This window comes from Thamnophis elegans, chromosome 13, assembly GCF_009769535.1.
Source record: "Thamnophis elegans isolate rThaEle1 chromosome 13, rThaEle1.pri, whole genome shotgun sequence".
NCBI lineage: Eukaryota > Metazoa > Chordata > Lepidosauria > Squamata > Colubridae > Thamnophis > Thamnophis elegans.
Window position 1 is genome coordinate 17,950,313 of NC_045553.1, and position 25,113 is coordinate 17,975,425.

Sequence of the window (25,113 nt, forward strand, 5' to 3'; positions counted from 1 at the left end):
TTCTCACCCAGTTCTAGACACTGTTCACCAACTTCACTCCAGCACAATTCTTAGATGTTCAGCTATCCCAGCTTCGTGGCAGCCCTTAGACTGCCACTTCTCCTCGCCATAACATAGAGGGAAAAAAGCCCTGGGGTTTAGCAATGGTTGCTTTTCATAGGTCAAAAGCCTTTGCTTTTCTCTTTGCTTAGTCTTTGCTTGCCCTTTCAGAAGGTCTGAACTTTACTTACAGCACAGACTCTCAATTCCAACTGATCCTCCAGAGGCTGCATCAGAACCCCCTTTCCAAAGGGGTCGCTCTAGCATGGGGATTGCATGTTCTTCCTTTATGGCAGAGGAGATTTTTCCCTGATTCGGGGAGAGCAACTGCCATGTGTTCATTGCCATGCCCTCTAGAGGTCCCCTGATTCCCTCTAAGTTGCATTGCTTACAAAACAGAGGGATTCAACTTGTATCTGAGGTTCATTTGAGGGATAACAGCGCTATGAAATTGCCTAGAAAGCAGCTCACTAAGGGAAAGATTGTGGGAAGGGCTCCTCCCTGTTTCTCCTAGGATTTAGTGCTCCAAACATTTTCCACTTGAGCCCATATGATCAGCTCTTACCCAATCATCCAACTACCGCATCAGAATCTGGAGTGACAGCAGGCAGAGAAGTGTGAACCCTGACTACTTAATTCAGCCATGGTCCCAGCCATCCAGACCAGTAACAAGAAGCCCTGCTTGGGAACTTGCCCAAGGGGAGTTCTGTTGCAGGCCTGAGAGAAAAGAGCCTTGCGGGTCTGTAAAAACACAGCAAGAACTCTGTCAAGGGTGATGAAATGCAGCCGTTCTTGCAAGGAGAAGTCACATTTGTAAGATGCTGGTTGGCCAACCCCTCCCTCCCATGTGCTCTCACCTGTACAGGAAGGGCAAAGGAAGGGCTGATGAGAACCAGCCCATAATTCACAGGATATTTACTGCTACAACTATACTGGCTAGTGGTTTAAGTGGCATGTTCAAGGATCGTGTCCAGCAATGCATCTCACCTGGCTCCATCCCCAACAGGTAAACAACCTTTCTCATCCATGTGTCCGACTATCCTGGTGGATGAGAAGAACAAAGTCAGGATGGTGGTCGGTGCTTCTGGAGGGACAAAAATCACAACAGCAACAGCCCTGGTGGGTCATGCTGGGTAGGCTGAGGGAGACCACCTTGTTCTGGTCTTTCAAGGAACCCTGACCCTGTAGATTCTCTGTTGAACGGGGACAGGCAGTACTCATGGGCACCAGGGTAATTTGTGGGCATCTCCCTCTATGACTCCTTTCCTTTTCTGGGTAGGACCAGAGATTTTCATAGGTCAACTGTGGAGGATTTCTAAGGAGAGCCTGGCAATAGGAGGGAAGGTTACTTGAAGTCTGCAAATGGGGTTGAATAGATCCAGTGATGGGGATCTATGTGGGGCTTGAGAGAAAGAGAGAGAAGCAGCTTCCAAAGGAGAAGCCTGGAAGTCTCACCAGGTTTTCCACTCAGACTAACTTTGAAGCTGTGCTAGATTTTGTCTTTTTGGGGGAGGGAAGGAGGGAGGGAGGACATTTAACTGCCCTAGTTACATCAATTTTGTACTCTTTGCCGTAGAATGAATATTTATGCTTGGGTTTAGCTCCAGCTGTGGATTGGGGGAGTTGAAAGGAAGATGGAGAGAAAAGATTGACAGGTGTCTCTCATCTAAAGTTACATTTGGATTTGAAAGCCCCCCAGAATTGACAGTTTGAATTGTAAAATTGGAATTGCAGACCTTGAAAAAAGTTTCAATTCACCCCATGTTGAAATTCCTAGGTGGCGTTGAGCTTTCCATTCTTCTCCATCTTGCCCTCTTAGGGGAAGCAGTTGTTGGTTAAAGCAATGATCGAGTACACCTCAAAGCTCCTTGGCAAGACAAGACATTTCATTGACCAGCTAAGGCCTCTCTGGTCTCTCCCAACTCATCCTGGATTTATGGATCCCTGGAAAGAACATCAGCTTCAGTCCTGCCAGGAGATGCTTAGACCTAATCCCAAACCTCTTCTTTTGTGCAGACCATCGTAAATGCCCTGTGGCTTGGCTATGATGTGAAAGCTGCTGTAGAGGAGCCCCGAGTTCATAACCAGTTGTTCCCCCTGGCTACACTTCTGGAGGAGGATGTGGCAAAGGTCTGTTTTAATAACAGAAGGAGCCGGGTTGGGGTTTAGCCCAAAATGGTTTGAGAGCGGAAGGATTCTCTCCCTGGAGTGTCTTTCCCACCTTGGTCACATTATTGTGCAGTTCGGCAGCTGGGGAATTGCAAGACTGTAATTCTGAAACACATGCAGAGCCTCAGGTTGGGTGAAGTAAGTTTCTCCCTTCAGCTCAAGGGCCCTTCCAAGGACTAGCATTGTCCAATCCAGTTGACAGGTAACTTGTGACAGAACATGCCTGAGACCATCGCTGGGAGCAGCTGCCTCTTGACTGAGCACAGTCATCTCTGCCCCACAAGGCAAAAGAGCTTGACGTGAGGAAATGCTCCTGGATCTCCTGAAGATAACAATGTGTAACCTGATTTTTCCTTCCTGGGTCTAGGAAATTGAAGACGACCTGGTGAAAAGGAAACACGAAGTCAAGAGGACCAACGAAGGCGCTGTGGTGCAGGCCATTCTCTGGACTGGAAACGGTTGGGCTGCAGCCTCCGATTCCCGCAAAGGAGGCTTCCCAGCAGGATACTAAGCTGGCCAGCTACATGTTGCTCAGAAAGCCCGAGCTTGACTGGCCCACCACTTTCTACAGATCTCTGGAGCAAGTGATTCAGTGTCTCACCGATATGGGGTATGGGGTAGATTTATAATGACATAGGATAATGAGATGACCATGGGACAATTGTGCACTACTTAATTGGCAAACACTATAGATGTAGGGATAGGGGGGAAATCCAGCCATTGACATCAGTTTGGCTTTGGCATTTCTTAAGGATCCACAGAATCCTGTTGCTCATTGTTTCCTTGGTGGATCCCCTGATGAATGCAGGAAATGCTGTCCAGGCCTCCTGGAGAAAGCCAGGCAACCTGAGGTGGATTTTGTAGCTTGGTGTCTCTGGTGGCAGAAAAGGCATCCTGGTTGCTTCCACTGGGCTCTCCAGATGGGTCAGCAGGTGGCACTCTACACCCAGCAGAAGAAGAGTGATGGGTTCTCCCTCCAAATGTCACTGTTGGAGGGGGTGAGAAGCGATGGTCTCCACATGGGCTGTCAGCAAAGACAGTGTTTTGTCCAGGTGCAAGGAAACTTGATAATTGGGCCACTTTCTGACCCTGGTTCAGAAGACAAGCAAGGGAATGTGAGAAGATGTGAGCCTTGGGAGACAGACAGACTTCTCTCCCTCCTTTGCCAGCTGTGACCCCTTCAGCTACCCCAGATACTGTTTGGGCCAATCCACCCTCCCCCAAGCCACAGTGGGCTGGAAGGCATCCCAGAGGGTGGGGGTGGGGTTGCACTCTAGAGGGCCAGGCCTTTCCCAGGGCAAGGCATCCCCTACCCACGGCAGAAGCCAAAGGGTTGGTATGGTGCCAACCAAAATGGGGCCAGGGTCAAAAAGAAAATTACTTCAAAATAGCTAAGTGTAACATGGCTGTTTCTAATATTTTCATTCATTCTCAAGTGTCATGCCCAGATATCACAACCAGATGATTACTTCCCGTCATTGAGAAAACTATTCATTCAGCTTAAAACTGCATGTCCTTTTTGAACAGATTCTAGTCAACCTTCAATATCTTTTTGGCAAGTCTGTGACCAACTAGGTATTTCCCCATCTTATGCTGGGCATCTGATGGATCATTTTCTAAGTAAGGAGCTTTGTGGCTGTTGCATTTCATCTATTTCTCTGTATCACTTTAAATTTTGTTTCTTTTGAAGGGTTTTTGTGTCATATAACCCTTCCTGCCTTGGCTTCACCATTCATCAGTAAACTGGGAGGTCCAATTTGGAAAATGTGACCTATCACTTGACAATGCCTTTCTCCAGTGTGATGAGGAAATGTCAATGAGACTAGTTCCAGGCTGCATAAACAGGGATAGAATCAAGATCACATGAAGTGTTAATACCACTTTATAATTTTGTGGTGGGTGGTGGGGTGTTTGGGGATTGTTATGTGTGTTGGGCCTGGTCTCTGGGTGTAATGTGAATTTCGTTGTATGTGTAAACTATGTATAGTCTGTATGTACAATAACAGTAAAGTAAAGAATGCCTTGGTAAGGCCACACTTGGAATTCTGCATTCAGTTTTAGTCACCATGATGTAAAAAAGATGTTGAGACTCAGGAAAAAGTGCAGAGAAGAGCAACAAAGATGATTAGGCAATTGGAGGCTAAAACATATGAAGAACGGTTGCAGGAACTGGGTATGTGTTGTTTAATGAAAAGGACTAGGGGAGACACGATAGCAGTGTTTTGATATCTCAGGGGCTGCCACAAAGAAGAGGGAGTCAAGCTATTCTTCAAAGTACCTGAAGGCAGGACAAGAAGCAATGGGTGGAAACTAATCAAGGAGAGAAGCAACTTAGAACTAAGGAGAAATTTCCTGACAGTTAGAACAATTAATCAGTGGAACAACCTGCCTCCAGAAGTTGTGAATGCTCCAACACTGGAAGTTTTTAAGATGATGTTGGATAGCTATTTGTCTGAAGTGGTGTAGAGTTTCCTGCCTGAGCAAGGGGCTGGGTTAGAAGATCTCCAAAGTCCCTTCCAACTCTGTTATTCTATTCTATTCTATTCTATTCTATTCTATTCTATTCTATTCTATTCTATTCTATTCTATTCTATTCTGTGTCAGTCTTGCCCTAGCTAAGTCCTTAGGAAAGGAGGACTCTTGACTCCATTTGAGAGAAGTGATCATTTCTTTGACTAAAGATGGAAGCATTGACACTATGATTTATTTTTCATATAATGTAGCTCATATTTAATTATAATCCTTCCCATTAAAAATGAGGTGAGGTTAATTCAGAGATTTTCTTTAGAGGAAAACTTGCTGAAGATAATCCAAATCCATGGAATTTGGTTGGGACAATAAAACAAGGGAAGTTTCTTCAGTTATCTGAAAGAGACCAGAAATTATGCGGCTGTGCAGTATACAGTAATCAGTTTCTTTTGATGACAGGGTTTTTCATGGTCTCCATTCATTCCTTCGGCATCAAGATGGGCAGTCTTCTAGAAACTGGGCTTTCTGGAAGCTCAGCACCCATTTTGGGATCAAGGAAACCAATAAAGAAAGTGAGTGCATTCCAGCACAAAAATGGGTAGAGGTGTGTGTGGAACCAAGACAATGAACAGGCTGGCCCACTGGAGCCCCAGAGGGTGAGTTGCCCATTGCACACATACACACACACACACCCATTGGTGTCCCACTGAGAAGGACAAGCACTGGATCGCCTGCCAAAAGGGGCCGAAGGGAAAGCTGCCCATGTTGCTCCTCTGGAAGGGGAGGGTGGTTGGAATGGGCTTGTTAAAAGGCGCTGTGACCAAAGAAAGTGGGAAAAAATTGCAATCCTTAAAAACCCTCCAGAAACAAATCTCAACCTAAAACCATATGTCTTTGTGTTGGGAGGCTTTGAAAAGAAAAAGCAAAGCCATGAGATTTGAAAAGAAACAGACCCACAAATAATTTGTGAAAATATACTTTAAACTTTCTATAGAACAAATGTGTGCATGAAGAAATACATTTTTTAAAAAGGTCATAATCCAGAATGTCTCTCCCATTCCTAGTGGAATTCCCCCATTCCTTGCCTCCCCCCTCCCTCCCCCCCATCACAGTAACAATCAGCAGGTGGGAACACAACAGACTGTCTCTTTCACTTTTAGAAAGAAGAACAGGAAAAGCTCCTGCTGTGGCTTTGGCTCTAAGGTGTCCAGGGTGGGTGGAGGGCAAAGCTCAGGGCACCCAGCCACCTCCACCTCCCCCAGCCTGAAACAAAAGGCAACTGCATCCAAGGTTAATGGCTCCCGGGTTCCAAGGGGCTTTCAAACTTCTCCACAGCTTTGGCAGCAGGCCCTACTCAACTCTTGGGGGAGATGGTTGCCCCAGTCCCCTGGCTCATTGCCTTGCCAGGCAAAAGCTTCGTCCAAAGCCTTGAGCTTGGAAGGACTCCCGTCCCACCGGCTGCAGCGAATCTGCTCTCTTTGGATAACTCGCTTTGTAGCACCAAAGGGGATTTGCAGGAGAATCCTGGGTTCCTTCCAAAGACCAAAGCCTCCGTCATGCCAGTCTCGGTCTTTCTCACTGGGCATCCCTGGCTTCCATCAGCCGCAGACAGAGGACATCATCTCAGGACAGAGAAGAGACTACTCCAAGAAGGCTTAGCCCAACAGACCTTTTCCTCACATTCTGGACTCACGGGAGACAAGAGTTGTGGCTCAGATTTTCTACAGGACGAATCTCTCGCCCATGTGTGGATATAAACTCCAGTTGCAGCAAGAAGTTAGGCCTGATGGAGGAGAAATGTAGACCTCCATTTGGCCCATGTGTGTGTGTGTGTGTGTGTTTGTGTGTGTGTGGTTTGCATAGGAATGCATCCAAAGTTCCTTGCAGCAGCCTCTGCGGAGGCCTGACCGAGAAGGAGAGCAGGTTGCTGCAGAGTTTAGCAGAGCTTCTCCCGGCTTCTAGTAGCCGGAGGCTTCTCCCCACTTCCTCCGATCAGAATAAGGGAAGATGCAGAAACCCTCCTGGGAGATGCCCTGCACCACATTCATGTCATGCTCTGCAGGATGGACTGAGTGCCCCATGGAGATCAAAGCCCTTGTGAGATTCTGCAGAGGAAAAAAGGCAACAGTAAGCCCCACACACCCCCTTCAAAGGCTGCCTGCACTGCTGTGTGGGCCATCATGTTAGGAAGGGAGCCTGGGCAGTGGGAAGAGGCAGCCTGGAGGACCCTCCAGGAGGAGGCTGCCTGGCCATTCCCAGGCAGGTGCAGAACGGTTCTCTCTATCGACCCACAGGGCAGGACCAGAGGCAGGGACTAAAACTTAGCAGGCTCAGGCCAGGCATAGTAGGAGCTTCCTGACAAGCCATAAGCCAGTGGAACAGGCTGCCCCATGAAGTGGTAAATGCTGTTTTGTTGGGGGTCTTCAGAGACAGTGGTGAATCCCAGAATCAGGACTTGGAGAGTCTAATATCTGAGCCTGGGAAGATCAGCTGGACAAGGAATTCCAAGACAGGAAGAGACTGTGCACAGCTGCCCAAAGTACCTCAACCTAAGTTTCTGAATTATCGGGGACTTTTCCATCCAAGGAATAGACAAGGGAGCTATTCGAAAACCTCTTCATCCAAGTGGATGGCCCTCCTCTTCCCTCTGTGTCACAATTGTCCCTCCACACTTTCACCCCACCCTTCCTAAAACAAGTGGCTGATCTTCCATTTCTCTTTTTAACCTAAGAGGAGAAAGGAGGATGCCCTCCCACAATGAAATGGGGGAAGGAATCCCGCACAGCCTTCATGGTATAAGAATCTGTCCAAGGCTGGCAAATAATGGCAGGGATGGTTCTCTTCTCCAAGACGACCGTTTTCACCCACCTTGCTGCTGTGAGACTTGTGTTGGACACAAGATCCTCACCACCAAGTTAGGGGAGGGAGGAGGAGGCAGGAGAGAGAGAAGACCCAAGAAGCACGCCAGCGTCTCACCTGTGGAAAGTGCTTCTCCACTTGAATGGAGCCATCTCTGGTGGCAGAGAGGATGGGCGCTCCAATGGCTTGATCCAGTTCGTACCCAAACCACAACTTATTGACGATGGCCTGCAACAGAGAGTCATTTGATAAACCCACCAGGAGTATCGTCATGGAAGCCAAGGAATAGTCACGGGGAGCAATTCAGTGCATGCAATTTATTTGCATTATATTGAGGTAGTTTTTGGCCCCACGCCCTCTCCTTGCTTGAAATGAAAAGCTCCATCCAGCCACAGAAGGTCAAATGCTTCTCGCCCCCCACCCCACCCCAGCAGTTTTCATTTTCCTGTAATTGAAAGGGATTTGACTGCATAGAAATTTGACTACAACTTGACACTTTGTGGGGAAAATAATCCCACCAGGCTGCTCTGAAGGTTTCCTCTGGCCACATCTCAGCCGAGGAGAACACCTCTTCCAAGAAAATCACAGAAATGGAAGAAAAGAACCAGGTTGGGGCGGAGGGGAAGCTGTAGAAGAAGGCTTTGAACTGGACTCTGCGGGTGGTGGGGTTCATTAATGAAAGTCCTGGGCCATCTCCAAGGGCGGCTCTTGTACATGGCGGTGGGCTTTCATGGCTTACCTGGGCTACAGCAGGGATAATGAGGGGCCCGCCTGAGCCTCCGATTATTAGCTTGGACCTCCCATCTTTAGAAAGAAGAATGGACGGAGTCATGGCCGAGGGAGGCATCTCTCCTGGGGGGACAACAGGAGAAAGTGTTAGCTGATAGGTTCCTTTAAACTGGCAGCAGCACGATCATAGGCAGATCAGAACTTGGATTGCACAGAGATTTAAGGACATAAGTGCACAATCAGACATTGCACAAGTGACAGCAGCAAAAGTTTGCCCCTGGTTATCAGTAAACAAACAAATTTTTAAAATAGAAAAATATATAACTTCGCCTTTATCTCCGTCATAAGGAGATTCTTTTCCAAATTGAGATTGGACCAACTTCAAACACACATGCTTTGGGGCAGGTATAAGGGGATCCCTGCAAGTGAAAGAGTCTGTTTATGTGAGACGGGGGAAGTCGAAACAATATCCCACGTAATTTTTGATTGGCCCCTGTACTCAGATTTGAGGGAATACCAGTTTGGTAGGACCTTTTATACCAGTACCCCTAAGTCTAAAGAGCGCTTTTTGCAACATTGTTTGTTAGGTACTAATTTGCAGTTGGTGAAATGGATTGTCAAATTTACTGTAAAGTTGATGGAAATAAGGACAAAGTTGGTGCAGCAAAACATGGTAGATTGTAGGAAAGACCACTTGACGGGGTAGACGTAGGAGTGACATTGTAATATAATTTTAAGCATATTTAATTTGTATCTTAAATTATTGCATTCTATTCTGATTATATTTTAAATTGTATTTTATTCCATTTACATTTTAAATTGTGATCTGTTTCAATCTCATTTTAAACTGTAGTTTTTGTCTCTGGAACTTGGTGTTTTGATATGGCCCAAGGGCTAATCAATAAAGAATAATTGATTAATTGATTGTTAGCTGATAGAAGATAATCTTTATAGCGCAGGGTTGAATTTAGTGGTTTCCGAAGAGAAGGCATGGGAGGAGTAACACATGGGTATTAACCAAGCCTTCTTGCCTATTGGAGACTGAGGTATTAATCTTTTGGAGCCACACTTCCTGACCTCCTCCGACTCTCCCAGATTAACCTCAGTCTATGGCCTGAAAGGAGTGTTTCTCTGACTCTCCCTTCTTTTCGAAGACTTAGGAGTTTTTTCTTTCAGGATTCTAGCAAGGATTGTTTTTTCCAGCAAGGCTTTTCCTTTAATTCTCTCACCTCTCCTCCACCGTGCTCAAGCGCCGCTGGAAAAGCCTCGCGCTGATCAGTCTGGCTAGGCGCAGGAAAGGGGAAGCAACCTCCACGTGGCAGAGAGGATCGGAGCAGCTCCGAAGCCTCAGGAAAGCGGGGACCACGTTGGAGGCCCGGGGATCTCTGGAGGATCGTCCCTGCGAACCCAGCAGCAGAAGATCGGACCGCAGATCAGCGGTCGCCATCTTAGCCCCATTGCCATCTTGGAGCACATGTGAGAGCGCGTGATCAACCTCCCTACGGAGGCTGAAAGTGCTCAAAAGGCACCAGCGAAGCCGGAAGAGGCTTCTCCCAGGCTCTACCCCGCCGGTGATCCAGGGGGTAATCCAAGGCTGTGCCTGCCGGCAGCTGAAGCCACAAACCTCGCGAGGAAGAAAGGGAGCGGATTCAAGCCTCGGGAGGCAGAATCTGCTTTTACAGCCGGCTGCAGAGAGGAGGAGGTGGTGATCTTCTAACTGTGAGTAATGGCGGAGGCGACGAGAAGTTGAGACACCAGGCCCAGAGCCCCAGGGGGTGTGGATCCAGAGGAGGGGTCATCCAGGGCTATTTCCCCAGTTCCCAGAGGGAGATCCCCAGTGAGGAGGGACAAGGCCAGGGCCCCTAAGAAGGCAGCCTCCAGGAAGGAGGCCAAATCAACCAGGGCCTCGACCAGGGACTTCAGGGCGACCATCAGCCCTTCTCCCTCCAGATCACGATCTCCCCGCAGGCCTCCTGCTCGGGCTGAGGCCTGGGCTACATCTCCAGCCTCTCCGCGGGGCTCCCATAGAGGGCACAGCTCCCTTTCGCCCCCCCTTTCGCCGCCCCCGCCAGCGGAGTTGAGAGCGGACCCCTTTGGGCGCAGGGCTCCCAGCCCAGCCAGGCCTCGCTTGGCCCCTCTATCTCCAGAGCCCAGAGATTATTCCCAGCCTCCACAGCTCCAGCCTGCCCTGCCTGATCTCACCAACAGCTTCCAGGATATGCTAGCTAGGGCCTTGGCCCAGGTTATGGCATCCAGCTTAAATCAGCAGCCCCAAAGCTCCAGGAGCAGGCCCACACAGGATCCTCCCAGGGGGCAGACTGATCGCCCCAGCACCTCGGCTACTAGGGAAGCCAGGTCTGCCTCTCCCTCCACAACTAGTGAGGCATCCGACCTGGAAGAGGGAGAATTGAAGGAGGTGGGATTTTCAGAGGATGAGGACCCTCAGGTAGAGGATGATTCCACCGTGGCGGGCCTTTCCCCCCACTCCTTATTCAGCTCCTTGCTACGCAAGGCAGCCGCCACAGCGGACATAGATCCACCCCCGGATCCTAAGCCCGCAGCTGAGTCTTCTGGCAAAGGTAAGAGCAAGAAGAAAAAGGGCCCCTTCCACAGGCCCCCCATGGCTAAGGAGGAGATCCCCACGCCTGAAATGTTCATGGAGGTTCTCAAATCACAGTGGGTAAAACCAGGGTCTTTCCCCACCCCAGGGGCAAATGAGAGAAAATTTTACAATCTCAATCAGACTTTTGCCCAGGCTCTCCAGGTTCCTGAGGTGGACAATCCGGTGGCCACCCTGCATCAGCCTCAGCGGTTGTTGCAGGTGACACGGCCAACTGCCTAAAGCCGGAAGATAAGAAGGCAGACATCGTCCTGCGCAAGACGTTCCAGGCCATCACCTGGGCCATCAGGGCGGCCGCCTCTGCTTCTTTCTTTAATAGGTCCATGGTCCTATGGTTGGAACAGCTGAGAGACAGGACTCCGGCTTCAGAGCTCCGCCTGCTGCAGGATATATCCAAGATGCTGGCGGCAACACAGTTTTCAGCAGACGGCACCCTGGATGCGGTAAAGTATGCATCCCATGCTATGTCCTCTTCAGTCGCTTCTAGGCACCTACTCTGGTTACGCCACTGGCAGGCGGAATCCCGGATGAAGTGGCACCTGATGAGGGCAGACTACACCGGGGAGAAGCCATTTGGGACGGCGCTGGACCCCCTCCTTGTGGAGGACAAGAACAAGCGGAAGGTTCTGCCGACAACAGCCAAGCGTTCGGACTTCCGCCACGCGCCATACCCCAGGAGGACCCCGTACAGACCACCCGACGGGGACAACCAAAGTCAGAGGTATCAGAACCCCAGGTTCCACAGGCAGGGGGATAGACAGTTCTACAGGGACAGATTCAGGGGCCAGCAGCAGGGCAAGCGGCCCTTTCGAGGGGGAGGCGGTCGTCCCTTCCACAGATTCAAATGATCCGGGCCCGGATCTCCCAATCGGCAGTCGCCTCTCCCTGTTTGCGGATGCCTGGGAACGTATCACCTCGAATGAGTGGGTACTCCAGACTGTAAGGCTCGGGCTACACCTGGAGTTTCGTGCTCTCCCCCCCAGCAGGTTCTGCACCTTCGCTCCCTCCACGGACCCGGCCAAGCGGGCCCTTAAGGCCAAGGCCATTAAACATCTGCTTGATATCAGGGCCATTGAAAGAGTCCCAGAGGGGGAGGAGGGCTCTGGGTTCTACTCGAACCTCTTCTTAGTCCCTAAGAGCTCCGGGGGATGGAGGGCCATCCTGGACCTTAAGCTCCTGAATTCCAGGGTGGTATACCTCAAATTTAAAATGGCCTCCCTAAAATCCATTCTGGAGGGCATCCGTCCGGGCGACTTTCTAGCCTCTATCAACCTCACAGAGGCATACTTACACATCAGGATCGCCCCAGATCACCGTAAGTTTCTCAGGTTTTCACATGAGGGGCAACATTTCCAATATAGGGCCCTTCCCTTTGGCCTGGCCTCAGCCCCCAGGACTTTCACCAAGATCCTAGCAGCAGCAGCCGGTCACCTACGCTCCCTCCCAGTCCGTTTGTTCTGTTATTTGGACGACATCCTCGTCTTAGCCAGGACTCCCGACCTGGCTGAACAGAACCTGAAGATCACCATTGACACCCTTAGAGCCCTGGGGTTCTCCATCAACTTGGAGAAGAGCCACTGGTCCCATCCACCAGGCTCCTTCACTTAGGGTCCATTATCGATTCTGAGACTGGGGAGGTGTTCCTGTCCCAAGATCGCAAGGACAGTATCGTTAAGATGATCCTTGGGGTTCACAAGTTACGCTCTGTCCCTGTAGTTCTTCTTTCCAGGCTCCTGGGGAAGTTCATCTCGGGCATAGGAATCGTGCCGTGGGCTCGACTACACGCCAGGGAGCTCCAGTGGTTCCTACTACCTCACCAGAGAGCCGGGACGAGTGATGCTACCTTCAGGATCAGAATGTCACCCCAGGTACGGCTATCTCTCCGCTGGTGGCTGTCCCCAGCCCTGAACAGGGGGTGCCTCTTCAGAGAACCGACGAGGAGGACCCTCACCACAGACGCAAGTCTCTTCGGCTGGGGGGCCCACCTGGAGAATCAGATCACCCAGGGCCGCTGGACCCCATCAGATCTTCGAAACAACATCAACTGGTTGGAGCTCAGAGCCATCCACCTGGCCCTTCGCCACTTTAAGGAATCGGTAGCCGGACATCACATCCTGGTCCTGACCGACAACGTAGCGGCCAAGGCGCACGTGAACAGACAGAGTGGCACCCACTCCAAGACCCTTTGCGAGGAGGCCCTGCGCCTGGGAAATTGGGCAGAGAGGCACCTGCAGTCCATCAAGGCCGAGCACATCTCCGGAATGGAAAACCAGCAGGCAGACTGGCTCAGCAGGGAGACGGTAGACAACGGAGAGTGGCAACTCCACCCATCGATCTTCCGTCAGATCTGCAAGAGGTTCAGACATCCGACGGTGGACCTCTTCGCGACCCCACAGAACGCCCAGCTGCCAGAGTTTGTGTCGAGGTTTCCGACCAGGGGAGCCATGGACACGGACGCCCTGCAGTGCAGATGGCCACCAGGTCTTCTTTACGCTTCCCCCCCTTCCACTCATTCCCGGGGTCCTGAGGAGGGTGGTAGCGGAGGGGGCAGAGATGATAATGGTGGCTCCCTTCTGGCCCCGCCGCCCCTGGCTGGCAGACCTTGTGGATCTGTCCACAGTCCCCCACTGGAGGATCCCAGCCGGGGTGGTGGCTCTTCACCAGGGATCTCTGGAGCATCCGGATCCAGAGTGGCTTCATCTGACAGCCTGGCGATTGAGTGGGAACAATTAAGGGCGGCTCGATTTTCTGAGAGCATTATCAGAACAGTAGAAGCATCCAGGAGACAGTCCACCACACGCATCTACAACGCCTCCTGGGTGGCCTTTGCGGACTGGTGCCGATCTAAAGGCCTCTGCCCAGCTGCTGCATCGGTTCCACAGGTCCTGGACTTCCTCCAGGAGGGGCATGAGAAAGGTCTAGCCACTAGCACGCTCAGGCAACAGGTCTCCGCCCTATCCACAGTTCTAGGGGGGTGAATGCTCCTCCCTTGTCCCAACATCCGGTCCTAAAGCGCTTCCTCAAGGGGGCGGCGAATCTGAAACCCTCAGTGGTCCATCGATTCCCCACCTGGGACCTTCCCACGGTCCTTCAGGCCCTCACGGAAGCCCCATTTGAGCCCCTGAGAGAGGTCTCATTTCAACTACTAACCCTCAAGGTCGTCTTCCTGGTCGCCATCACCTCGGCCAGGAGAGTTTCTGAAATCAACACCCTCTCCAGCAGGGCGGACCTCTGCACTTTCTTAGATAACCGGGTCATCCTCAGGCTGGATCCTGCTTTCATGCCCAAGGTTAATTCCCCCTTTCACAGGGCTCTTGAGATTATTCTCCCAGACTTCTGTCCTCACCCTTCAGGTCACAGGGAGAAATCCTGGCACAAGCTGGATGTCAGGAGAGCCTTGCGCATATACCTGAAGCGCACGGCCCCCTTTAGGCGCTCGGAGGCTCTGTTCGTGTCTTATCAGCCTTCCTCCCGGGGAGCCAAGATCTCTCCGGCCACCATCAGCAGATGGATTAGAGCGGCCATCTCACAGGCCTACAGGGCTCAAGGACTTCAGGTCCCTGAGGGCATCACGGCTCATTCCACTAGAAGTGCAGCCACCTCTGCAGCCTGGTCCACCCAGGCCCCCATAGAGGAGATCTGCCGGGCGGCCGCCTGGGCTTCTCCTTCTCCCTTCATTAAACATTACAGACTGGACGCCTACGCCTCCGCGGAGGCTGCCTTCGGCAGGAGGGTTCTGCAGGGGGTTCTGGACTCCCCAGGGGGCTCAGGCCCAGCTAATCCCTCCCAGGACATCTAGCTTTGGTATGTCCCATGTGTTTCTCCTCCCACGCCTTCTCTTCGGAAACTGGCAGTTGGACTTACCTGAACTGCATGTTTAGAAGAGAAGCGTGGGAGGAGTCACTTCCCTCCCGTTCTGGGCGCCCCGCCTGAGCGAGTCCAGGTTCAGCGCTAGCAATTAGGAAGGATATGTGTTGGCTGTTTTTGTTTGTCCTTCCTTTCAGAGTCGGCTACGATCCATCGGTTAATCTGGGAGAGTCGGAGGAGGTCAGGAGGTGTGGCTCCAAAAGATTAATACCTCAGTTTCCAATAGGCAAGAAGGCTTGGTTAATACCCATGTGTTACTCCTCCCACGCTTCTCTTCTAAACATGCAATTCAGGTAAGTCCAACTGCCATTCTCTGAGCTTGGTTGTTTTCTTGCAAACATTTTATTACCAAACTAGGTAACATGATCATCAGGTAATGAAATGTTTGTAATAAATCAACCAAACTCAGAGAGCACCAAGGACCCCAAAGTAGTAGTTCTCTACAGGATCCATCTCTTAGGAAACCCCAACATCCATGCATTTCGTAGCACCCCGCTTGCACACTTCCTCAGCAATTCTAGCATCTAAGGAAGAGCCAAATAATTCAGTGTGACCTTCTGTGGGGTGGGGGTGGGGGGTAGGGAATGGTCCTTACCTGGAAAAATGTTTTTGCTAGACTGCTTCATGCAAAAATCCGCCAGCTCATTGTTTAAGATGATTCCAGTTTGCTGAGAATAGACCATTGAGCCAAACCTAAGCACAGAGAAAGCAGAGGGGGGAGGGGAGAAGATGGACAGGAACATTGCCTTAATCAAGAGGCTCTGAGTGGGGCCTTATGCACCTCCTGGAATACAGATGGGCAGGTCCTGCCAGGATCAGAGGCCCCCAGAGGCGTCCTCTGGAAATCTGATGGGGATGCTGTTTGTGCTGGCCTATAAAAGATCCATCTCTCGTGGCCCTAGACCTCGTGACGAGGCAAGTAGCCCCAGGAGGTTAATAAGGAAGGGTCCTCCTGGGCCAGTGGTAGATTTCAAAAAAATTTCGAACCTACTCTGTGGGTGTGGCCTCCTTTGTGGGAGTGGCTTGCCGGCCATGTGACCAGGTAGGAGTGGCTTGCCGGCCATGTGACCAGGTGGGAGTGGCTTGCTGGCCATGTGACCGAGTGGGGGACTTTGCAAAGACTGCAGATGAAACCAGTTTTTTTCCCTAACCCTAAGAACAGGAAAGACAAAGCCACTGGAATAAAAACCATCAAGACATTGTGGGAAATTATAAAGGACAGTGCCAGGAAGCTCACAGAACCAGCAACCACCTCACAATTACCTAAACAATGAACCAGGTATCACACAGAAACACACAAAATCTGGCAAAGCTGCCTTGCACCAACTTGGCCTGCCCATAGAAAAGCAGCCACCTTGAGACACATAAACCATGCACCAACCTGTACACTTAAAAGCAACATATTGCATCATAAATAAAACATTTGCAAAAAAGAATAACGTATCTTGTAATAAACATTCTATAAACAATAAATAAATAAAAATTCCCTAAAAATAATTTAAAACCACCATGTTCTTTCTCTTTTTTGTCCTTTCTCCTCCTTCCCCCCCCAAAGGAGAAAGAGAGGGAGAAAGAGGAGGTGGGGGATAGTGGGATCCTTGCTGCTTTCTGAGCTTGGTGGTTTTCTTACAGGCATTTCATTACCTAGTTTGGTAATCAGGTCGAGGACTGGCTGGGCAGCGCCCCCCGTTAACCGCCCACTCCTGGGCCATGCCCGCGCCCCTACCCAGCCCGCCTGCTGAGTAGGAGGAGGCGGCGGGGATGCGTTGCTGGGCAGCCGGCAGGACGGAGGTGGGTGCGACGCTGCCGGACTTGCCCTTAGGGCTTTTCTAATGGACATGTTGGCGGGCACTGCTTCAGGACGCCCCAGGCACTGGCTCCTCTGAGCGCAGCCCATTCCCCCTCCCAAGAAGACCATTTTCTTTTTAAAAACGCCTCTGCAGATGATCTTGAAAATCTGTGAGGTTGCTTTGGGAGGGGGAAGACGGGCAGCATTCCCCCCCACCCCATCCCTGGGTGTCTGCAGCCTTGGAGCCTGCAGCAACCTGCACAGTAAAGGCAATTAAGAACCTCTCGCTCGTGAGAAGATTTTTTTTACTGTGCAAAGGCTTGCTTTAAGGCTGCAGGCTCCGAAGCTGCAGGCACCCAGGGAGGGGGTCAGGGGGAAATGCTGCCCATCTGTCCCCTTCCAAAGCAACCTCGCAGGTTATCAAGATCACCCGGAGAGGCGTTTTTTAAAAAGAAAATCCTGAAAGCCACAAAATCTGGAGAGACGGGCAGCCAGTTCTTTTTTTGCGGGGGGGGGAATCCCCAGAACCAGGTTGCCCAGACAGCACCATGAAGAGGTCCATGTGGGTTCCAGCGGTTGCAAAGCACGTCAGGAGGGGCATAAACCCAGCGGGGAGCCTAAGCAAAGGAGGGGGCGGTGAGCTGGCGGAGGAAGAGGGAAACTACTGCTACTGCTGGGCTTTGGACCAGCAATTTTCAATTTCAATTTCAATTCAATTTCAATTTAATAAAATTTGTATGCCGCCCACTCCCTTGGGACTTGTCCTTTTTACCCAGGCTGCTGTCAAGAGAGAAGAGTTCAGCGCACGCTATGTGGGTTTATGCAGCAGCCGAATCCTCGCCTCCTGTTCTTCGGCTGCTGCACAAGCCCATGGGCAAGAAACCACTGCACAAGCCCATGGGCAAGAAACCTTCCAAGAAACTGCCCTCTTCTCTCTGATAGCCACCGGCCTGGGTAAAAAGGAGGAGGAGGCTCTGCTGGTCCGGAGCCCATCCATGGAGGGAGGGATCCACCTTGCGTTCCTTGTCTTCCTGGTATTTTGTCCCTTCTGTCTCCCCATTGCTCAGAAAAGCAACTCTGGGAAGGTTCTTTGATGACAGCAGGCGTCCTAGAACCTGCCTGCTAGCAAAGGACCTTCCAAAAGTTCCTTTTCTGAGCAACGGGGAGACAGAAGGGACAAAATACCATCCGTCCGGGACGGGTATACAGGGCTGGGAGCGGGGCAGGCATACTTCCTGGTCCAATCACCAACCGGTCCGCGAGAACCGGTGAGGACCGGCAGCAACCCACCTCTGCTAGATATCTAGTCAGGGTTCTGGCCTAGAGGTGCCATGAAAACCACTGAGGCACTAAGTTCTCTGAAAACCAAAAATCGGGGAACCTATGGACTACACTAAATAAAACTATATTTATGCTTATCTGAAACTCAACTCACTATATATATTTATGTTTGTAAATCAGGGATCTTCAAACTATGGTCCGTGGGCCAGATCTGGCCCGCCAACACAATGTATCTAGCATGCACAGTGGAGGGATTCAGCCCCGCCCCCTGCTCCACCTGCTACCTGGCGACTCCCACCCACATCTCGCATGGCTGGTTTTTCCTGACTAATGGGGGTCTTGGGGAGAGGTGCCATGACTGCCAGAGGGCTTGGGGGATGGGCAGGGACCCCACATCTTACCCTCCAAGAAACTGGCATGGCGGTGGCAGCACTTGCATCGGCAGCAGGCAGAGGGGCGGGTGAGGCAAGTGATGCGGATCACATGCCTGCTCCATCCCATGTGTCAGGCACGTGGTTGCCCGATACATCCAGCCTGCGGGACTGCATTCCTCTCCCCTGTTCCTCTGCCTTCGACTATTGCTCCGAAGACAAGGTGAGTAGGGTGTGGGGCGGTTGCTGCCTACCCCCTCTCATCTCTTTTGGTGTGCGGTTGGAAATCAGGTCACCTCCTTGGCCCTCTCACAGGTCTTGCCCTTGGCCTGTGCGTATAGTGTGTTCCCCTCGGGCGTACCCGACTGTAACGGTGAGTGCATGAGAGGGGTGCTTTGCCAGCAGGCCTTACAGGAAATGGGGGAAAGTGCCACATTTCCCTGTCCACTACCAGACCCAACATGTGGCGCCCAACTGGGCTTCCCTGAAGCATCACCGGGGGGGGGGGTAGGAAGTGGCATCCATCCCAAGGCTGGAGTAAGAAGGCTCAAAGGCCCAGGTACCAGTTTGGGTAGCGCCCTGCTGACTTGCCCACTTGCGTGGAAGGAAAACTGGCTACTCATGAGCCGCACTTCCCAGAATTTGGCTGCAACCCTCCCTCTCCAGTGGGGGAGACAGCTGTTGTCCTTCAGGAGTGGGCAGCCGAGCAGGAGAAGGATGGGCAGCAAAGTGAGGGGAGGGGCGGAAGTGGTGGCTGTTGCAGCGCCCACTCCCTAGCTCGCTAGCGTCTTGCTAGCTTTGCCAACAGGCACACAAGCTCGGAATGGATATGCAATTGGGGGTGGGGGCTGTAAGGTAGAAGGCTGCCTTCAGTTCAGGTAAGGGACCGTGGGAGGAGCTGTGTCACTCAGGCCGTGCCCCAAAAGCACTGTGGAGCTCACACAGGTCCATTAGGCCAGTGCCATCGCTGAAGCAAAGCGGCCAGTTAGAAAGGCTGAGTAGAGGTGGTAAAAGCGTGCCCATTCCCAGCGGACAAAATGTGGCCACCACGAGCAGGGAAAGCTCGATCCCCATCGGTGCTCTGGCCATCCAAGCCCAGCCTGGATTGCGTTCTCCCCCCCACCCCCTGTCGCCCCATCTCTGTTGGGCCTGGGAATCCAGGCTCCGATGGGGATCTGGCTTTCTCCACTCGCAGTGGCCACAGCCTAATGGACCTATGCAAGCTGCTGACAGCCTTGTTGGTGTGCACAGGTAATGTGCCTTTCTAACTGGCCTCTTTGCCTCCTTTGGTCTGCTGAGTAGTGGCAGAGTTGTTACCTAGGAGCTGCCGAGGTAGAGACCCCTGATGATGTGCCTCCTGTTCAACAGGGAGAGCAGAGCAGAGCCCTGTCCAAGGCAGAAGCTCCACAGTGCTTTCTGGGGCACTGGCTGAGTGACGGCTCTTTCAGATGGAGCCCTGAGGCTGCAGTCCCTTCCCTGAATTGAAGACAGCCTTCTGCCACATTTCCTGCCACATTTCTGTTCCGAGCTTGTTTGCCTGTTGACAAAGTGCGGCTGGGAGTGTGTGCCGTAACAGCAGCTACCTTCTCTGTCGTCATCGTCCCCCCACTTGGCTGCCTGTCCTTCTCCTGCTTAGCTACCTGCTCCTGAAGGAAGACAGCCATCTCACCACTGGAGAGGGAGGCGGGAAGGGCTGGCTTGCCAGCGAATCAGAGCTGTACCTGCTCTTCAGTGGTGGGTTTCAAAAATTTTTGGAACCTCTTCTGTAGGTGTGGCCTGCTTTCCGGGTCCACTGGTGGAACCTCTTCTAACTGGTTTGGTAGATTTGACGAACCGGTTCTACCGAATAGGTGTGAACTGGTAGGAACCCACCTCTGTCCTGGCCTCTCTCTGCTGAACAGACAAGCAAGAAGCAGGGATGACCCTTTCAAACTATTTCTTGCCCCAAACTATTTCTATTAAACTATGTAAGAGCTGTGGTGGCACAGTGGCTAGAATGCAGTGTTGCAGGCTAATTTTGCTGACTGCCAGCAGTTCGATTCTCACCAGGTTCAAGGTTGACTCAGCCTTCCATCCTTCCAAAGTGGGTAAAATGAGGAGCCAGATTGTTGTGGGCAAGGGGCTGAGTCTGCAAATCGCTTAGAGGGGGCTGTAAAGCCCTGTGGAGCAGCATATGTCTAAAGGGCCATGGCTAGTGCTGTCTTGGAAACTTCATATCAGAAGTCCTCAGAGAACCCTTTTCCTGCCAGCCTCAGCAAAGGTCCCCACCTCACTTGGGCATTTTTAGCACATCTCCTAGGAAGGAAGGCCTCTCCTTCAGGAGACAAAGCTCTTCTGCCAGCTCAGAGGCTCTTGGGAGGGGACTCTGGAGGGACATGCCCTGACTCCCAGTGAAGGGGGCAAGCAACCTCCCTAACATTTTACCAGCTTTTTGCCTGCGGGACCTTCGGTTAACAAAGGAGGAGCAGGATTGTGCCTGCAACCGATGTGAGAATGGGTCAGCTTCAGACATGGAATTGTGGGTGGACCCTGCAAATAGGAGTGGCTTTGAATGGAGTGACCACAGGGGCTTCTGCAGAGACCTTAACTGGAAGTGGAAGCAACAAAATCAAGGGTGAGACCTTGTGGAGGGCCAAACGGTCAAGGCTGCCCTCAGCCTCACAGGTCCACATCTTCCCCCACTTACGGGTGGTTGATGGTGCTGGTGGCAGAAACAGCACTCCCGTCTTCTGCCAAAACGGCCACGTGGGAGGTGCCAAAAGGAGCCACTTTCAGCTGGGCTGGGTCATAGTGGCTGGTTGGGTGGTCTCCCCGGTCGTCGATCAACTGCCTGATGTGGTCAGCAAAGGTATCTGATATCATCTCATGGAGAACCTCCTGAAAAGGTGGGTATTCCAGTCAGGAAGGAGACCTGCCATGGGTGGCCCTGAGACCACCTTCCAAAATGCCCACAAGTCTGAAGAACCGTGAATAGAACATGGAATTTCTGGACAAATGTGGATGGACAGTGGAGCAAGGGAAGCCGAAGGGGCTGGGCTCAGAGCTTCCTTTCCCAGCAACTGAGCCATACAGCCCATTATAGAAAGATGTGTCCTTTTATGGTGCACTGTGGCCAGGAAAAGCGGAACAGGGCACACAAGAAAAGGAAGACTCCCTTTTCTGCATTAGTACACCAGGTGTGCCAATGACACAGGTCAAGGCTGCTGTAAATTAAATAGCTGGCCTCTTATCCTTCTAGCATCTTCATCCAATATGAAGTCAGAAAAACTTTAGTATTTTCCTTATTCTGCTTGTAAATTTGAACTTTTTATCTTTATTTGACTTCTTCAGAGCTGTTGCAAAAATCAGTTTTTTGCATATTAATTAGAAATTCAGGACTCTCTTTTCATATCACATGCAAACAGTGGTGAGGAGTGAAAATCGGCCTTTAAGTGCTGATTTTCATGATGTAATCTAACAATTGGCACATCTTTTTCTGTGCTGTGAACAGCATTGGAGAGTTCTCGGGGCCATTTTCTCCTTTCAAAATAATTGAAGGAGCTAAACTGCAGGAAAATATCCAGCTCATTTTTATAATGTTTAGGGGACAATTAAGACCTACCTTGCAAAGAATGCTTTGGAAATACAGGCTATAAATGGTGAATATGTAAAGAATAAAATGGAATTAACTTCCACTCATTTGGAAGTTTTAAAAAAGCCCAATAAGAACACTGTCCTTGCCATCTAAGATTAAAGGTCCTAGGAGCAAAGTACCATGTTTTAAGACACATTTACTAGGCATGCAAGTGGGCATCAGGATGACTCTAAGCACTGAGCTGCTGACCCTAAGGTAATTCCAAAAATCTGAAGGCAGTCCCAGGAAAGACCCACCTCATTTATTTTAGAAAATGTAGGATCATCTAATTTTGCTCTTTGGCCATTGGCAAACTTCAAGGTCTCTGCAATGTAGTGATAGACCCTTGTTCTTCTGTTTGGTTCTTCCAGATCCACTTTGGTGAAATTGAACCCTGAAAGACAAGGAGAGTTGTGGATGACCTCATCATCAATAGACTTTAAAAAATGTTTACAAGTAGTCCTCAACTTACTAGGACTTATGAGCCGGGATGACGCAGTGGTTAGAATGCAGTATTGCAGGCTAATTCTGCATTCCAATGCCAGGAGTTTGATTCTGACTGGCTCAAGATTGACTCAGCCTTCCGCCCTTCCGAGATCGGTAAAATGAAGACCCAGATTGTTGGGGCAAAAGACTGACTCTGTAAACCACTCAGAGAGGGCTGTAAAGCACTGTGGAGTGGTATGTAAGCCTAAATGCTGTTGCTATTGATATGACCAGAATTGGGATCAGAACTTCTATCACTAATTGATATGGTCATTAAGTGAGTTGTGACTGATTTTATGATCTTTTTTCCATGGTCGTTAAGTGAATCACTCATATCTTAAGTGAACCTGGTTTCCACCATTGATTTTTCTTGTTGAAAAGCTCCTGGGAAGGTCAGAAGTGGCACTCCGGGATACTGCAACTCTTGTAAATATATGCAGTTGTCAAGGAGCCAAATTTTGGTTATGTGACCATGGGGTCACCACAATGGTCATAAGTGCATGTACCAGTGGTAAGTCACATTTTTCAGCACTGTCATAACTTTGAACCAATTAAGTAAATGGTTCTAAGTTGAGCACTACCTGTTATGCTCAACTAAATAACAACATTATGTAGGCAGAACAATATTGTCTCCAAATGTCATCTCTTTACTCCAAACACCAAGGAGGCAACAAGAAGAACAATTGCATTCTTAAGACACAATTGAGCCCGTCACATTAATAACCCCATTGATAATCCCTCATCTGGCAAGAATAAATCCAAACAGCTAATATTCCAATCTCCAAGAGCAAAATGATAGCAACCAACCATTTAATGTCCCGTAGAGCCTTGTTTGGTTGCTATTATATTTCCTGCAATTCACAACCAATTGATTTCACATTGTTTAACTGTGTTTCAGGCTTGTTATTTGATAAACCATGTAATAACTAATATAAATTTTATCAGCTCCACTTTCCTTGAAGAAAGGGTATTGACTGATAAGGCAAATTAAGTCCTCCAAAGCTGTGGAACTTAAAAACCAGTGATAATATTGTTTTATAGCCTGATATCTTAAGAATATAAAACAATGAATATAGAGTAAATAAATCCTTCAAATAGGCAGATTCCCCTTGAAATCTTGGAGACAGCAACACAAAAGCACCCTCTAAATAACCCAGGAAATGTCTGCATAAGCTATGATCTGGAAAACAAACTCTGCGGCTTTTCTCCTCAATTAGCATAACTTCACAAGAAAAGGTTTCAGCCAATGCCTTTAAATAATATTAGGCAAGAATTAATCAAGCTCTGTAGAAATGACCCACCAAATGTTAGAACTGATTCAATTATGAACTGGACTGTCTACACTTCACTTTGCTGAGAAACTGACAACAATCCAGGTAGGTAGCAGAGGATTAGGAAGGTTTCACAAGGACCCATTGTGAGTAATTTGCACTAAATATGACAAATCTTGGAGCAGAAATGACAAATGCAACCGGGGTGAAATCCAGCAGGTTCTGAAAGGTTCTGGAGAACCAGTAGCGGAAATTTTGAGTAGTTCAGAGAACCGACAAATACCACCTCTGGCTGGTCCCAGAGTGAGCTGGGAATGGAGATTTTGCAGTATCCTTCTCCTGCCACACCCACCAAGCCACACCCACAGAACCAGTAGTAAAACAATCTGAATTTCACCACTAAATACAACCAACTAAATGTGAACGCAAGCCTTGTGAAAAAAGTTACATAGATTGACAGGTTATAAATAATAAACTTTCTGTATAAATATCCAAGCCAGCTTTTACACAGGGCAGTCCATTTGGACCTCTGTCCCAAGAGTCAGGCTTTCTGTTTCTACAGAAACAAACAGCTGGAAAATGACATTCCTCATTCCAGAGTGCTGTTGGCCAACAACTGGACCAAAAAATAAATATTTACATTTAATGAAACACTGAAAAAGATCAAGCTTATTTTTATCTCTACCAAAGTTTTAAAAACAGCTGCATTTGAACCAAATGGTTACAGAATGTTATTAAAGTCTCAGTTCACTAAAAACAAATATTTAGATCCTGTTTTTAAATTAAATTATTATCCCATAAACAAAGTTTTCATGGGGAAGGGCCCCAGGCATCTGCTTTCTTACAGCCCTGCACTCTTGCAAATCCCCTTCCCAGCAGGGATTCCCATTCTCACCCAGATCCCCTGATAATAATTCTCAAGATGAGCCTAAAGACCTAAATGCTGAATTTCCCTGTTCAACTGACTGACCTCGGATGAGGGCCCAGCTGAAGGACAGCGGATCAGTAAATCTACCTTTCTCAAAAGGTAAACTCTTGTAAGATGTTCCTACCAAGGAAATGTATCTGATCTCTTGAAAATTAGAATAGAATAGAATAACATAGTTGGAAGGGACCTTGGAGGTCTTCTCGTCCAACCCCCTGCTCAGGCAGGAAACCCTATACCACATCAGACAAATTGTTACCCAATATCTTCTTAAAAACTTCCATTGTTGAAGCATTTACAACTTCGGGAAGCAAGTTGTTCCACTGATTAATTGTTCTAATTGTCAGGAAATTTAGTTCTAAGCTGTTTCTGTCCTTGATTAGTTTCCACCCTTTGCTTCTTGTCCTGCCCTCAGGAGTTTTGGAGAATAGCTTGACTCCCTCTTCTTTGTGGCAACCCCTGAGATATTGGAATACTGCTATCATGTCTCCCCTAGTACTTCTTTTCACTAGACTGCAACCATTCTTCCTGTTTTAGCCTCTAGTCCCCTAATCATCTTTGTTGCTCTTCTCTGAACTCTTTCCAGAGTATCAACATCTTTTTTACATTGTGACGATCAAAACTG

General features: G+C 49.7%; 2 protein-coding genes across 4 annotated transcripts in view; one reads left to right on the forward strand and one right to left on the reverse strand.

Moving 5' to 3' along the window:
* Positions 1-4,056, forward strand: part of GGT1 (gamma-glutamyltransferase 1) — a 31,016-nt gene extending 26,960 nt beyond the window's left edge. For 2 of the 3 annotated variants that reach the window (XM_032228726.1, XM_032228725.1), the window contains exons 12-14: positions 1,046-1,158; positions 2,056-2,169; positions 2,576-4,056. In XM_032228726.1, coding sequence (XP_032084617.1) covers positions 1,046-1,158; positions 2,056-2,169; positions 2,576-2,719 — 371 coding nt within the window. In that variant the 3' untranslated portion in view covers positions 2,720-4,056. Of the gene's footprint in view, positions 1-1,045; positions 1,159-2,055; positions 2,170-2,575 lie in introns of those variants that run through there. The other variant, XM_032228728.1, reaches the window with a different exon arrangement.
* Positions 4,057-5,784: 1,728 nt separating this feature from the next.
* GGT5 (gamma-glutamyltransferase 5) overlaps positions 5,785-25,113 on the reverse strand; it is a 45,009-nt gene continuing 25,680 nt past the window's right edge. Inside the window, exons 7-12 of the mRNA XM_032230027.1 lie at positions 22,064-22,200; positions 20,880-21,070; positions 15,348-15,445; positions 8,276-8,388; positions 7,654-7,764; positions 5,785-6,782 (exon numbers count right to left, since the gene is read on the reverse strand). Coding sequence (XP_032085918.1) covers positions 6,636-6,782; positions 7,654-7,764; positions 8,276-8,388; positions 15,348-15,445; positions 20,880-21,070; positions 22,064-22,200 — 797 coding nt within the window. The 3' untranslated portion in view covers positions 5,785-6,635. The remainder of the gene's footprint in view (positions 6,783-7,653; positions 7,765-8,275; positions 8,389-15,347; positions 15,446-20,879; positions 21,071-22,063; positions 22,201-25,113) is intronic.